This window comes from Cebus imitator, unplaced genomic scaffold (assembly GCF_001604975.1).
Source record: "Cebus imitator isolate Cc_AM_T3 unplaced genomic scaffold, Cebus_imitator-1.0 Scaffold16, whole genome shotgun sequence".
NCBI classification, from domain to species: domain Eukaryota; kingdom Metazoa; phylum Chordata; class Mammalia; order Primates; family Cebidae; genus Cebus; species Cebus imitator.
This window is the reverse complement of record NW_016107331.1, coordinates 687,168-700,724: the sequence shown is the minus strand read 5'-3', so window position 1 is coordinate 700,724 and position 13,557 is coordinate 687,168. Positions and strand designations below refer to the sequence as shown.

Genomic DNA, 13,557 nt, shown 5'->3' with positions numbered 1-13,557 from the left:
AAAAAAAAAAAAAAAAAAAAAAAACTAAATCTGATGTCATAAATGAGAAAGTTTGGTGTCTTGTCATGTGAGTTACCTTGTCTAGGTATCATGCTTAAAAACTTCTGTTTTTCCTTTGATCTGATTTCTATCTTTTGCTAGACTCTCAGAGCAATGATTCTCAACAAGAGAAGCACTCCCTAAGTGGAGGTGAAGAAATGTGCCGGGAAGCTTTGGGTTGTCAGAGTGGCAAGGAGTGATGGAAGCCAGGGATGCTGGATGGCGTGCAACGCCCTGGAGAGAACAGTCAAAACCTGTCCTGTGCTCCATACACTACTGGAATGTTCCTCAGATACCTGGGTAGGTGCAGAGTCTGTTTAAAACTATCGGGGCCTAGAACCTGGCTCCCTTTCATTTTTTTTGCACAAATTTTAATATAAACTATTTTCCAGAGCAAATTGAGAAAACTACTGAGTACTTTTTTTGTTTGAAAATTAACATTCTAAAATGTTCACCATTTGAGAAATTCAAATGACTGTCAGCAACAGCAGTGTAACTTGAGTCACTGATACAACAGTCTGTGTTAGAATGTCACCTTTACGGTGATTCTAGGTATGGGTGCAAGTGTCTATTTTGTCTTCTGGTGTGGCTGTGACCAAGTATTTAAATTGTTTTGTTATAAATCATTCTTATTTTTCTATTATATTGTTAGGGGTCAGATTGATTTTCTTTTTCTTTGAGATGAGTCTTGCTCTGTCACCAGGCTGGAGTGCAGTGGCGTGATCTTGGCTGAGTGCAACCTCCGCCTCCTGGGTTCAAGTGATTCCCTTGCCTCAGCCTCCTGAGCAGCTGGGACTGCAGGTGCCCACTACCATGCCCAACTAATTATTTTTAGTAGAGACAGGGTTTCACCATGTTAGCCAGGATGGTCTTAATCTCTTGACCTCGTGATCCGCCTGCCTCGGCCTCTAAAAGGGTCCTGGGATTATAGGCGTGAGCCACCATGCCTGGCAGATTTTTTAAGATTATGTGGGTAGGGCACTTTGGGAGGCCAAGGCAGGCGGATCACGAGGTCAAGAGATCGAGACCATCCTGGCCAACATGGTGAAACCCCTGTCTCTACTAAAAAAAAAAAAATACAAAAATTAGCTGGGCGTGGTGGCGTGCGCCTGTAGTCCCAGCTACGCAGGAGGCTGAGGCAGGAGAATTGCTTGAACCCGGGAGGCGGAGGTTGCAGTGAGCTGAGATTGTGCCACTGCACTCCAGCCTAGCGCCTGGCAACAGAGTGAGACTCTGTCTCAAGAAAAAAAAAAAAAAGATTATGTGGGTAGGTAGGTTGTAATTTCTATGATTCCATTTTGGGATGGAAAAAAAGGAGACATTTCAAAATATTTATTATAAAAAAGGGGCATTGGGCTTAGGGCTGAGAACATGATCATCTTACTTGAGACAAAGAGTACATTTGACATAATGTCACAAAGAGAAACAAAATCTGAATTTGCCCTCATCACTCTTTTTTCCACAAGGCTGCTTTCCTGGCCTGATGAGGAGAATGCACTCAGTACTCCTTCCTAAATATACTACGTAGGCTAGGATGGGTGTTGATCTTCAAGTTCAGGAAATGAAGAAAAATACTATCTACATTTCAGAGATACAGCCCTAAGCCTCCTAACTAACTCCCGAGAATACTTTAAAAAAAAAAAAACAGTTCTATAAAGAAACAGGACAGACTACTTTGGCTTACATGACACATACTCTCTTTGCCTCAAAGTAGGATGATCATGTTCTCAGCCCTATGAAGCCCAAAGCCTCTTTTTTAAATAAATATTTTGAAATACCCCCTTTTCTGTCCCAAAATGGAATCATAGAAATTACAACCTACACAGCTCATGCCATGTGTAGGAGATGCCAGGCTTTGTGCTAGGCAGTGAGGAGACCAAGATAAAATAATAAGGTGCAGGTGCTGCCCTCAGGGAGTTTGTGATCTAGTAGGAAGACAGACTGTAAGGGATGTAGTGCTGTCAGGGTGAAATGTGCACGAGTAAGTGATTACACAGGGCCCAGAGGCATCACAGGGGAGGGTGTGGAAAACAGACCCCGCCACACCTCTTACCTCGTACCCGTTGGCATGTCCACCTGCAGGCTTCTCTGCAGAGCATGCCAGAAGGGCACAGCATCCACATGCACCAACCCCACAATGCTCTGCTCCTTCTATCCCCATCTTGGCCCTACCATCCTGTCCGGGTGGTCCGTCTGAGCCTGAGTGCCTTCTCCCCCACTTCTTTTCTGCGTTCCCCCTCCTGCAGTCACAGAAGTCCTGGCATGTCCTTGGGGACTGTCCTAGGTCAGAATAAGGCTCTGGGATGCAGAACAGAGAGTGATTTGCTTCTAGAGCAAGGTGAGGAGACGGATCTCCCACCTACCTGATGTAGCCCACTTGCGGCCTGTGCTGTAGGAACCAGCGGTAGGACACCTTGTCCTTCCAGCCCACGTTCCTGGAGTCCTTCCACAGCAGCCTGACCTGGTCGCTGGTGTCCCCCGTGTGCCACAGGGAGTTCCGGAGATGCTCCCCTGGACCTGTCTTAGACTTCACAGCCTGGATGATGACATGAGCAAGGTATTAGGACAGGACAGAGACCCCGCCCTTCCTGCTTCCTGGATCTGAAGTGCTGATCCAGGTTACAGTCATGGTTACAGTCTGGCTGCCTTAGATTCAGAACAAAGCATACACACTTAAATGTCATTTCAAGGAGGTGACCCCAACCCTTTACTACTAAGCCTTGCCTAGTATTCCACTACACATCCCATGTTGTTCCTGCTGCAAATCCACTGTTCCCTGCATTTGCCCAGTGAGGGCTCCCATCAAACATCTAGCTACTTAGGTCAGCCTTGTGTCCTAGCCCGAGTGACAGAGGTAGCCCTTCAGCCCTCCTGTACAAGGTGGACCCACCGATGAAACTTATTAGCCAGTTTCCAAAACAGCGTGCCTGAAGATGCACTCCACGCCTTCCCCTCTTTGACCTCACGTGGGCTGGAATTCCCACCATTAGAGGTTAGAATGTAGTTGCTGCACAGGAATGAAGGCAACGCCCTGGGTAGGCTCTAGTCTTCCCTGAGTCTAACGTGAGCATAAATGCATCAATTTTTAAATTAACTAAGTACCATATGGGAGAATACAACATTTTAAAAAAGCATGAAGGTTCCAGAAGAAAGGGAGATGAATGACTTCAAACCACCAATACCTTGAGCTGAATGCCAGGTTCTGCAACTGCTCGGAATGGGGTGGCTTGCCAGTACGTCTGCTCCGTCTGCTTCCACATGACCACGTAGAAGCTGGAGCTATCCTGGTAGCCAAAGATAAAGCCTGCATAGTCATCATCTGTCTGGGTATTGACATGGAAGGTCCCTTCGAAGTCAACGCCATTAAAAGCCGTGTACCCTGCAGGGATCAGATAATATTAGAAAAGTAGCCAAGCCACACCCATAGCTGGAAGAATTCTATGGGAGTGGTAACTGAGGCCCTGGACATACCCACTGCCAGGCCAGGATCACTGTTCATGGTCTGCACAATCTCCATGCCCTGCAGAGAGAGTAGTGGGAGTTCAGAACAGTCTTGAAGAGGGCCAAGTAACCTTGAGGAAGCTCAAAACCGCAGGCACCATGAGTGAGTGGCCAGTGACATGTGGCCTCCATGTAAAGATTTCATTATCTGAGCAGTTGCTCTATTGTGTTATGTGCTCAAAGAAAGCACATGCTTGTAAAGGTTAAGAAAAGCTCAAAGCTGAATAGAAATAAGTTTGCTAAGACTGTCACTTAAGTTGACTCAATGGGCCCTTAACTGGGGAACATACAACATATACTTCTAATCAATGTGAATTGCTCTGTGACTCTGAAAAATCTACCAAGCCTCTCTGTGCCTGCCTTTCGTAGTTACACAGTGAGGAGGATTTGCAGAAGGCAGTCTGTTGCAGAGATCAGAAGTGTGGGTTCTAGGGTCAGACTGCCTGGGTCCCAATTCCAGTCATCTCAGCTACTTACCACAGTGCTACCGTCATTAAATCTGTAGCAGACTATTTCATCCTCAGTAAAGTGGGTATAACTGGTCTGTCGTAGGGCTATTGAGGAATAAGAAGATGTGAACAATGCCTGGCCCACCGTCTGCACCCTCTAAACATGACCTACCACTATCAGAAGGGCCTCTGTTGAGAGGCAAAGCTGAGCCGCTGCCACCCGTGTGACACTCACCTGGTTCAGGACTACCCAGTTGGGATCGATCTGGGCATCCCCTTCGGGATCCAGAACCACGGTCTGGTAAGCCCTGAAGTCGGTCAGGGTGACCTCTGCGTTCTCTGGGCAGACGTCAATCCGATCGATGACCTGGTCCTGGTCAAAGTCAGACTCACAGATGTCTCCCACCCCGTCACCTGAGTGGGGCAGAGAAAGGACAGAAGCTCAGTAGCACTCACACCCACCGCTACTCCTGGGCAGGGAAAGGGGCTGCATGAGGAACAGAAGGACCCAGGCTCCCGCTACCAGGGCCATCATTTCCCAGCAGTGTTGAGAGGAGCCCTGGGGTCACATCTGAGCTGGTCCCAGTCCCATCCTGGAGTCCTTGTACTGGGTGAGATCAGTGAATAGTTGCCCACCACTCTGTCCCCAGGAAGTTCTTATTACCTACAGTTGGGTTCACCAACTGGAAGATCTTAAGCTTGAGCTGACATAAGCAAATGTCTATAGCACTTTCTAGGCTGCAATGTGTAGAAAACAGGGAAATTATCATTGTTACCAGAATATCTCTAAGACTGTAACTTCTGGTGGCCCCTAGACTGAATATGGCCCCCAGGTATGTTCTGCCAGCTCCTGTGCTGGCACTGCATTTTTGCATGTGCACTGCTGTGGATGGCCACGGCCTCTCCAGGTCACCACAGTCTCCAGCACCCCTGCTGTCTCATGTCTGGCTTGGTGCAGATATTTTATCTGCCTGGCCCCTGCAGGCATCTGTGTTTGTGAACCCAGCATACACCATTTCTGCTGTGCCATTCTCTCTATGCTGCTCCTTTTCTGGGACTCCCAGGGGAAGGTGGCAGGTGACAGGTTAAGATGGTGGAGCAGCTCTGCAAGCCCTTTGGGGACTGGGCCATAGTGTGGCTGCTTCCCTGCCCTGTGTGACTGAATCCTAGGGTTGTTCAGGAAGATTCAAAGCAGCTCTGTCCTGACTGACTTGGAGACTCATGTCTACCAGATGTCTGTAGTCCACACAAGCTGCAGCTATGCAGAGAAGCTGGGTGTGGAGAAGCAGCTGATGGGAGCTGGGGATGTTCTGAGTCTGTGCCTGCAGAGAGGTGTGCCCCCATGTGCCTGGCCGAAGGGAGCCCAGGGGTGCTGTGCAGCTCTGGGCTGAGCCAGCTTACTGTTGCTGTCCTCCTGGGCTGGGTTGGGGACCAGTCGGCAGTTGTCTGGTCCAGGGGGCACCAGGTCTGGGATACCATCATTGTCATCATCATCATCACACTCGTCACCAATTCCATCCTTATCGGTGTCCAGCTGGGCACTGTTAATGACGGTGGGGCAGTTGTCTGTGCTGTCCTGGTGCCCATCTCCATCACTGCGGGAAAAGGGACAGGTGATGTGGCTCACAGTTCAGCAGGGAACAGGAAGCCTCCATTCTCAGGAAGGAGAGTCTGTGCTTGAGGGGTTCTGTTTTTTTTTAACTGGGGTTGGCTTTTAAAATCAAACTACTGGAGTCATTCCCTTAGATAAGGCTGCCCTATGGGACTCACAGACAATTCTCCCATCCTCAACCTCTGGAAAGAAATGAGTCATTTCCTACTCAAGATGATAAAGGTCTATTTCTAGGAATTGTGACCAGATGCTCCTATTGGTCCCTGGGAACTGCTAGATGACACTCCACTCAGAGGATGTGTGCGGGGAACAGAGTGATAGGCAGTGAAACCAGACAGCCTCAGTGTAAATCCTGGCCCAGCCAGTGGCCAGTGTGTGACCTCAGGCACGACATCCGACCTCTCTATGGCTCAGTGTCCTCATCTGTCAAATGAGAATAATAGCACCTACCACATAGGGTTGTTATGAAGATTAAATGATGAAAACCATCAGAATTTTGCATACTAAATTTCAATATATGAAAAAGCACTGACTCTTAGGGAGCCCTACAGTGTTTTCTGTTATTTACTCTTCACAATCCTGGCCAGTAGATCCAAAGAGGATTCAGACCTGAACGCCATGGGGAGAAGGGAAAGCGAGCAGGGCCACACCTTCCTGAGGGGAGTATGTAGGCCAGGCTCCGTGCTGGTCTAAAAGACTTCTCAGAATTCTCCCTCTCTGTCCACCTGACTTTCCAGGCTGAGAGGCCACCTGAAGATGAGTGTGCCCTGCCTCCCGGAGGTCTCCTGGAGTCTGGGACCTCTCAAGGTTACTCTGGAAGAAAGTGAGTACTCCTTTCACCCTGGTCCACCTGCAGCCTGTCCTGGGTCAGGAGCTGCCCATGCACCCTCTTGGAGAGGCAAGCCAGGGACCAGACGATGCTCTCGGACCACACTTTCCAGATGGCACAGGGGGACAGAAAGGGCCCAGCGAAAGTGAGGCCAGCCTGGACAAGCAGAGGATGATGTGGCTCAAACAGCAGAATCCCTGTGCCCACAGCAGGGCTGCTGTATAAGACACAAGACGAAGCCATTTCCATTAGGAGCCGTGCTATATAGCCCTGAACATTAAAAACAAGAAGTTCCTGTCCTCTTCTCCAAGGTTCACCTTTGTAGGAATTAAAACATAGCAGAATGAGTCATCTGTTTTGGGTAAATATCTAGAGGCTGGTGGGACAGGATATTTTAGAAATTCCTGTAGATAGCAGTCAGAGTGCAAGATGATCTGCACCAGGGAACATTCTTGATTCACATCATTCAGGGCAGTTGTCAGGATACAGTCCCACCTTCCCCTCGGAAAAGGAGACGGACATCTGACGTCAGGCTCTGCTGCTGACGTGCCTTTCCTCGTACTGTGATATCAGTAATAACGTGGCCCCTGTTTTCTGCATGTCACCTGAGGGCCAGTACTGTTCCAGGAGCTTTACCTACATTATCCTGAATTTTCACCATAACCTGCCTGATGCATTTCTTTCTTCTTTGCAGACGAAGAGGTTGAGATGCCAAGAGACTGGGAAATATGCTTACATTCACTTAGCTAGAACAGTAGCCCTCTGTATCTGCGGTTCTGTATCTGCAGATTCAACCAACTGAGGATTAAAAAGATTGGAAAAATAAAAAATAACAAAAAAAATACAAATAAGAAACCAAAAAAAAACACAACAATGCAGCATAATAACTATTTATGTAGCATTTATACTATATTAGGAATTAAGTAATCTAGAGAAGATTTTAAAAACACATTGGAAGACAGGTATAGGTTAGATGCAGATACTACATCATTTTATTTAAGGAACTTGAGTATTTGAGGATTTGGGTGTCCTGGGAACAATACCCCAGGATACTGAGGGATGAATATATATACTTTCCAGCAAGGACACAGCATAATGAAAGGGATGCACACTTTGGAAGGCTGAGGCAGGTGGTTTACTTGAGGCCAGGAGTTCAAGACAAACCTGGCCAACATGGTGAAACCCTGTCTCTACTAAAAATACAAAAATTTGCCAGGCATAGTGGCACACACCTGTAATTCCAGCTACTCGGGAGGCTGAGGCATGAGAATCACTTGAAGCCAAGAGGTAGAGGTTGCAGTGAGCCAAGATTGCACCACTACACTCCAGCATTGGTGACAGGGCAAGACTCCATCTCAAAAAAAAAAAAAAAAAAAAAGATGTGGCTTCATAGAAGCTGTTCTTGAGTAAGGTTTGGGTCAAGAACTGGTTTCTACAGGGCAACCTCTGATACAGGTATCCGGAAAGAAGTTGCGTCTTCTTGCTTTGCCTTTTAGAATCCTTTCCCTCTCTTATCCCTGTCCTGGCTGCCTTTGTAAGAATTCCCTAAGGAGACAAAAGGGTTTAGAACCTTGGGTTGCAGGTGCCTCTAGGGCTGAGTGGCACATGTCTGTTTTTGGTGATACTCTTCTGGAATCTGAGCAGCTGATGCAGCCTTGAGTCTTAATGTAAGACTCCAATGTGTTGAGCTAGTAGGGCTGACAAAACTCACTTGCACAGAGCACTTCCACTTAAAGAAGGGAAAGTGAATTAAAAAACCATTTCAAGGACAATGAAATAATAGCAATCCCTCAGCAAACCGACAGCCTTCTATTGTGGGATGATGGTGAAGTTTTCCTGAGCTGAAAGAATATAAAGAGAGAGCTAATATCTGTTGAGTACTATGAATATAACAGAAAGCATAAGCAGCACCTTCCATGGATCAACTCAATCTTTACAACGGTCCTATCAGCCAGATCTAGTGTCATCCTCATTTTCCAGATGACAAAATTGAGGCACAGAAATATCAGGTAATATGCCTAAGGTTAGCTGGCATATAGGAGAGAGAGCTGAGATTTATGTCTAGCTGTCTTAATCCAGAGCCCATCTGTGAAGCATGATGCTATATTACCTCTCCTGAAATAGATGTCACTTGCTGGAGTACCTAGTGACCTATTCTGACACTGTTCTGCCCTATTCAGAACTTTCAGGGAGAATTCTCATGGTAACCCTGACCGGAAGCAGGGTTATTATCCCACCAGCCGCCCAGTCCCTCAGAGAGATCCCAAGGAATGGAGCAGCGGGAAGTTCTGAAATGTAAAACCCTCTCTGGATGTTGGCATCTGGCTCTCTGCAGTTGGGAGACAAGCCATACCTGTCCTGATTGGTGTCACAGGAGTCCCCAACCAGGTCATTATCCACATCAGACTGCAAAGAGAACAGAACATGTTATTTATCTCTGGGCCTGCAAGTACAGAATGCTCCCGAGATGGCAGATCTCACCCATCATCATTGGATTTGGGGAATTATTTCTCTGGAACTGGGGTGGTGCAAAACTGCAAAAGGACAACACCATATTGGTGTAGGCACAATGCTGAATTTTCAAAAAAGCCTTCTAAAATATCAGACTACATGGATGAGCTGCCCACACACCAGATGAGCTGATTGGAAAGGGGCGCTGGGGTAGCATGGTAGCAGGTGGAGACATGGAACCTTGGCGTGGGTCAGAGGGAGCCAGCCGCAGGCATGGGGAGAAGGCAAGTTGAGTTTGCTTTGCTTCTGCAATTTGAAATTCGGCCAGAATGGTGAGTGAGTCACAGAGGGCAACCATGACTCCCCTCTCTCAGGGCTTTAAAAATAAATGACACATCATACCCAATTATCCAGATGGGGAGGAGGCGTGAGAAGGGAAATGCAACACATCACCGGCTGAACTTAATCTGAAATGTCCATACATAGCTGTGTAGGGGTTTGGGGACTAAACGGACACAAGGCTCCAAATGGTTAATTTCCATGTTCCATTTCCCTTTCTGCAGGAAAAAGACTCATGTCGGGCATCATTAAGCTCGTATTACTAACCTCATAGGCAACTGACAGCCTGGGAGATAGTCCCAAGGGCTTCGCATCTCGTGCGGTGTTCATCCCACCATCTTCAGGCCTACAGTGTGTCATTTCTTCACCTCTGCTTTGTTAGGTAAGTGGCAACAGCTAAGAAGCCCTGCTGTTTCTCTAGACACCCTTCTTAAATGAGTCTCTGCACAGAGGGATTCAGCCTGGAGTCTCAATTCCCCAGTATCCTACTAACCTGGTTAGGGTTGCTGATATCAGGACAGCTGTCACAGGCATCCCCCACACCATCACCATCCTCGTCCCGTTGGTCACGATTGGGAAATCTTGGGCAATTGTCCAAAATGTTTTTTATTCCTGTGAGAAAGAAATGCTACCTTGAGTCAGGGGAATGTCACTGACTTCTAGGTGCTGTAGAGATCAGGCGTGCGGCAAGTTGCTTAGGCCTGGGCCATTGTCACATAGGTACTGCCCTTTTCAGCAGTTATCCGGAGGTGGCTTCAAAGGATGGATTCTGGGAGACTTCAACATGAACAGCTCTCAGAGGCATTTATGCACTGAATTCTAATCTGCCCAAGATGTCAAGGGCTATGACAGCAGCCAGGGCAGGTGTCATGATGACTATATGGGCTGACCCTGGAGAGGGAGGGTCTCGTGGGTATCTGAGCGATGATTGAGACCCTAGGGCTCTAGGCAGCATTGTGCTGGAGCCGGGTCCATTGTGTCCCTCTCTTTTTAGTTTTGTGTTTGATGATGTCACATTGGTGGCTTGAAATCAGCAATGATGACAGTACGGAGTTACATCATGGAAACTGGCAAATGCTATCAACCAGGGCTTTCTGTGGTTTGTTGAGCAGCATGCCACTGGATCTGGGTCATCAGTTAGGCTTGCAGAAGGTGAGGTCGTGTTTTAGGGGTGTGCATGTTCTGGAGTGTTGCGTGTGTATGTGTTGTGTGTATGTGTATGCATGTGTTTTTTTGAAAAGGTTTTTCCTTCAAGGGCCCACAATGGGATGTTGTAGGCTGTGATGCATAGTCTGTGACCCTGCTCAAAGCCTTCTCATTCAGTTCTCTATTTCTATGTCTCTCACATATAGAAAGGATGGTGGAGAGTAGGGTGAAGTATAAATGGGAAGGGAGATGCCCCACAAAGACACACCCTGGCAAGACACTGCTTGAAGGGGTCCTATAAAGTTTCTGGCAACGATACAGGGTCCTGGAAACATCCAGAGCCATTAAATAGTGGAGTGGGCTGTGGAGTCTCCTTCCACAGACACAAGCCCACCTTGGGCCCTCCACAGATGCAGGCCACAGTGAGCCACCCACAGCTGGAAGTCCCCAAGTCCCTTATTCTGTTCCTACTCTTGAGAGAGAACAATGGAACAAGGTCAGATGAATCCCAAATAAAAGACAAAAGCAAGACAAATCTACCGTCTCCATCCATGTCATCATCACAGGCGTCTCCTCTTCCGTCCCCATCCGTGTCTTTCTGGTCGTTATTTAAGACACTCACGCAGTTATCACAGGCGTCCCCAAAGATATCTTTGTCACTGTTCCTTTGGTCCACATTGTGAATCAGGACACAGTTATCCTACATGATGAAAGGATGGAACATCACTCAGACTTTTAGTAAATCCACCTCCCCCACTGTTATGAAGTGTCAGAACTCTGGTGGCCCAAGTTTGTCAGTTTTATATGTCAAACATTTGTGAATCTTACAGGGTAAAAAGCTGCAGTGCTATGGAATGCAGGCATGGAAACTAACATTTGGGATGATTCATAGAAACAGTTGACTTCACAGGCTTTCTCCCATCATCCCTGTGCATGGCAATTCACAGGCCCTCTCTGCAAACAGGTACCTGCTCATTCAGGATCCCGTCTCCATCAGCATCCTCATCACAAGCATCACCAATGCCATCTCTGTCTGCATCTTCTTGGCCAGAATTTGGCACATACTTGCAGTTGTCCTAAAGGGGAAAACACAGCTCTGAGTGACATCCTGCATTTGTGTTAAATCAGTAACCATTTCGGACCTCAAGACAGTGTGGCTTCATTGTTGGTGGCTGTTTCATTTAATCTGAGATGCAGCTACTTTACAAATGCAATTTTAATTTAGATCCACAGAACCTCTCCTCATAGAAGATAGGACTTTGGGAAGCCACAGTGTATGTGTGCCTACTGCCGCCCCACACCCCTTACCTTCTTGCAGTTCCTGGCAGAGCATGGCAGTTCTTCGTCGGGGTAACTGTCAATGTCCACATCCTTGCCACAGACATAACCATCGCCAGCCCAACCGACTCCACACTGTGAAGGGAAAGCTTATCAGAGGCCTGGGAAGCTGAGCCTGGCAGGGAGCTGGTGGCTGACAAGGGCCTCTGCTCCTTTGCTCGTTCCCAGCTGGAGGGCCCAGAGTCGCACAGCTTTGTTGGGTGGGGCTTAGAAACTATTTAATGGTTCCCTATTCAAAAGATGTCAAGGGAGATGCAGAGAGAAAACTCTCCCTCCCACTCTCGCTTCCAGGAATGGGCAGAGCAGGCAGCAGAAGGGAGACAGGAGGAGGGGACCCAGAAAGTCACAGGGAACTGGAAACAGAGGGAGGGAAAGCTGACCTGGGACCAGAGGTAAAGGAGGGAGGAGGGAGAGAGTCTGAGGAGCAGAGCCTGGGCCGAGGGAAATCAGACTTACTAATCAGAGCACAGGTTAAATTTCCTGGCCTCTCCACCCAAAACAAGGAGCTTTCAGACCAGTGACTTCCTCAGCTGCAGCCTGCCTGTTCTCACTCATCTGTGCTCTCCCTCTGCAACCAGGATTTAGGAGGCAGGATTCCACAGAGTCCCTCCAGGGCTCCTGGTTCCTGCTCACTTGCCCCAGCAGGGCCTTTGGAAGGCCCGGAAGGCTGATCCACGGGGTGGGTCCTTGACTCACTTTAATGAGGAAAAAATGTCCTCTAGGAACAAATACATTTTTAATGAGCCATTTTCTGGCAGATTCAATTATTTTAGTAGTCACACCAAGTTTATTAATCCTTTACCATCTGTCGTTGTGCCTTATTACAAATTCAAAAACATATTAAGAGCCCCATCACCCAGCATCCCAGTGGAGTCGTCAATTTGTTCACAGAAAATGAGGATTTAAACAGAGATCTACACTTGCTTCTCCGTGACTGCTTTTTGGTAATAAACAAGCCCAACCATGAGGAATTCAGGAACTTGCTGGGGCCATTTCCCCTCCCATACAGCACATTCCTCCATCCTGACCTTGTTACAGAATATCTGTATTGCCAGGGAGGACTGACTTTTTAATATTGATTTATTTAACTCATTTTTGATTCTTAGATTTCCTATTTGAAAAGTGGTAGGCTTATTATGGAAAATTGTGCATGCATAAAGATAAAGAAGCATGCTGGGTATGGTGGCTCAGGCCTGTAATCCCAGCACTTTGGGAGGCTGAGGCAGGTGGACCACAAGGTCAGGAGTCTGAGACCAGCCTGGCCAATATGATGAATCCCCTGTCTACTAAAAATACAAAAAAAATTAGCAAGCACTAATTGAACAAGCAAGCACTCAGATTTCATCACCACCAGGCCAGCTTTACAAGAGCTTCTGAAAGAACCACTACAAATAGAAAGGAACAACCAGTATCAGCCTTTCTAAAAAAATACCAAAAAATAAAGAACATCAACATAATTAAGAACTTGCATCAATTAATGGGCAAAACAGCCAGCTAACATTAAATGGCAGTATCAAACTCACATATATTGTTATTAATTCTAAATTTAAATCGACTAAATCCCCCAATCCAAAGACACAGACAGGCAAAAAAAGCTAAGACCCATTGGTATGCTACATCCAGATCCATCTCACATGCAAGGATGCACAAAGACTCAAAACAAAGGGATGGAGAAAAATTTACCAACCAAATGGAGAGCAAAAATAAATAAATAGCAGGAGTTGCAATTTTTGCTGACAAAATAGACGTTAAAGCAACAAAGATCAAAAGAAGCAAAGAAGGATATTACATAATAAAAGGATCAATGTAACAAGAAGAGCTAAAGATCCTAGATATATACGCACCCAATACAG

At 47.0% G+C, this 13,557-nt stretch overlaps 1 protein-coding gene across 1 annotated transcript in view; it reads right to left on the bottom strand.

Annotated features, from left to right (window-relative positions):
* THBS4 (thrombospondin 4) overlaps nt 1-13,557 on the bottom strand; it is a 49,803-nt gene that overhangs the window by 1,510 nt on the left and 34,736 nt on the right. Inside the window, exons 11-20 of the mRNA XM_017507396.2 lie at nt 11,675-11,779; nt 11,335-11,442; nt 10,907-11,066; nt 9,714-9,832; nt 8,784-8,836; nt 5,391-5,584; nt 4,225-4,403; nt 3,511-3,559; nt 3,222-3,418; nt 2,403-2,575 (exon numbers count right to left, since the gene is read on the bottom strand). Of these exons, the coding sequence (XP_017362885.1) occupies nt 2,403-2,575; nt 3,222-3,418; nt 3,511-3,559; nt 4,225-4,403; nt 5,391-5,584; nt 8,784-8,836; nt 9,714-9,832; nt 10,907-11,066; nt 11,335-11,442; nt 11,675-11,779 (1,337 nt within the window). The remainder of the gene's footprint in view (nt 1-2,402; nt 2,576-3,221; nt 3,419-3,510; nt 3,560-4,224; nt 4,404-5,390; nt 5,585-8,783; nt 8,837-9,713; nt 9,833-10,906; nt 11,067-11,334; nt 11,443-11,674; nt 11,780-13,557) is intronic.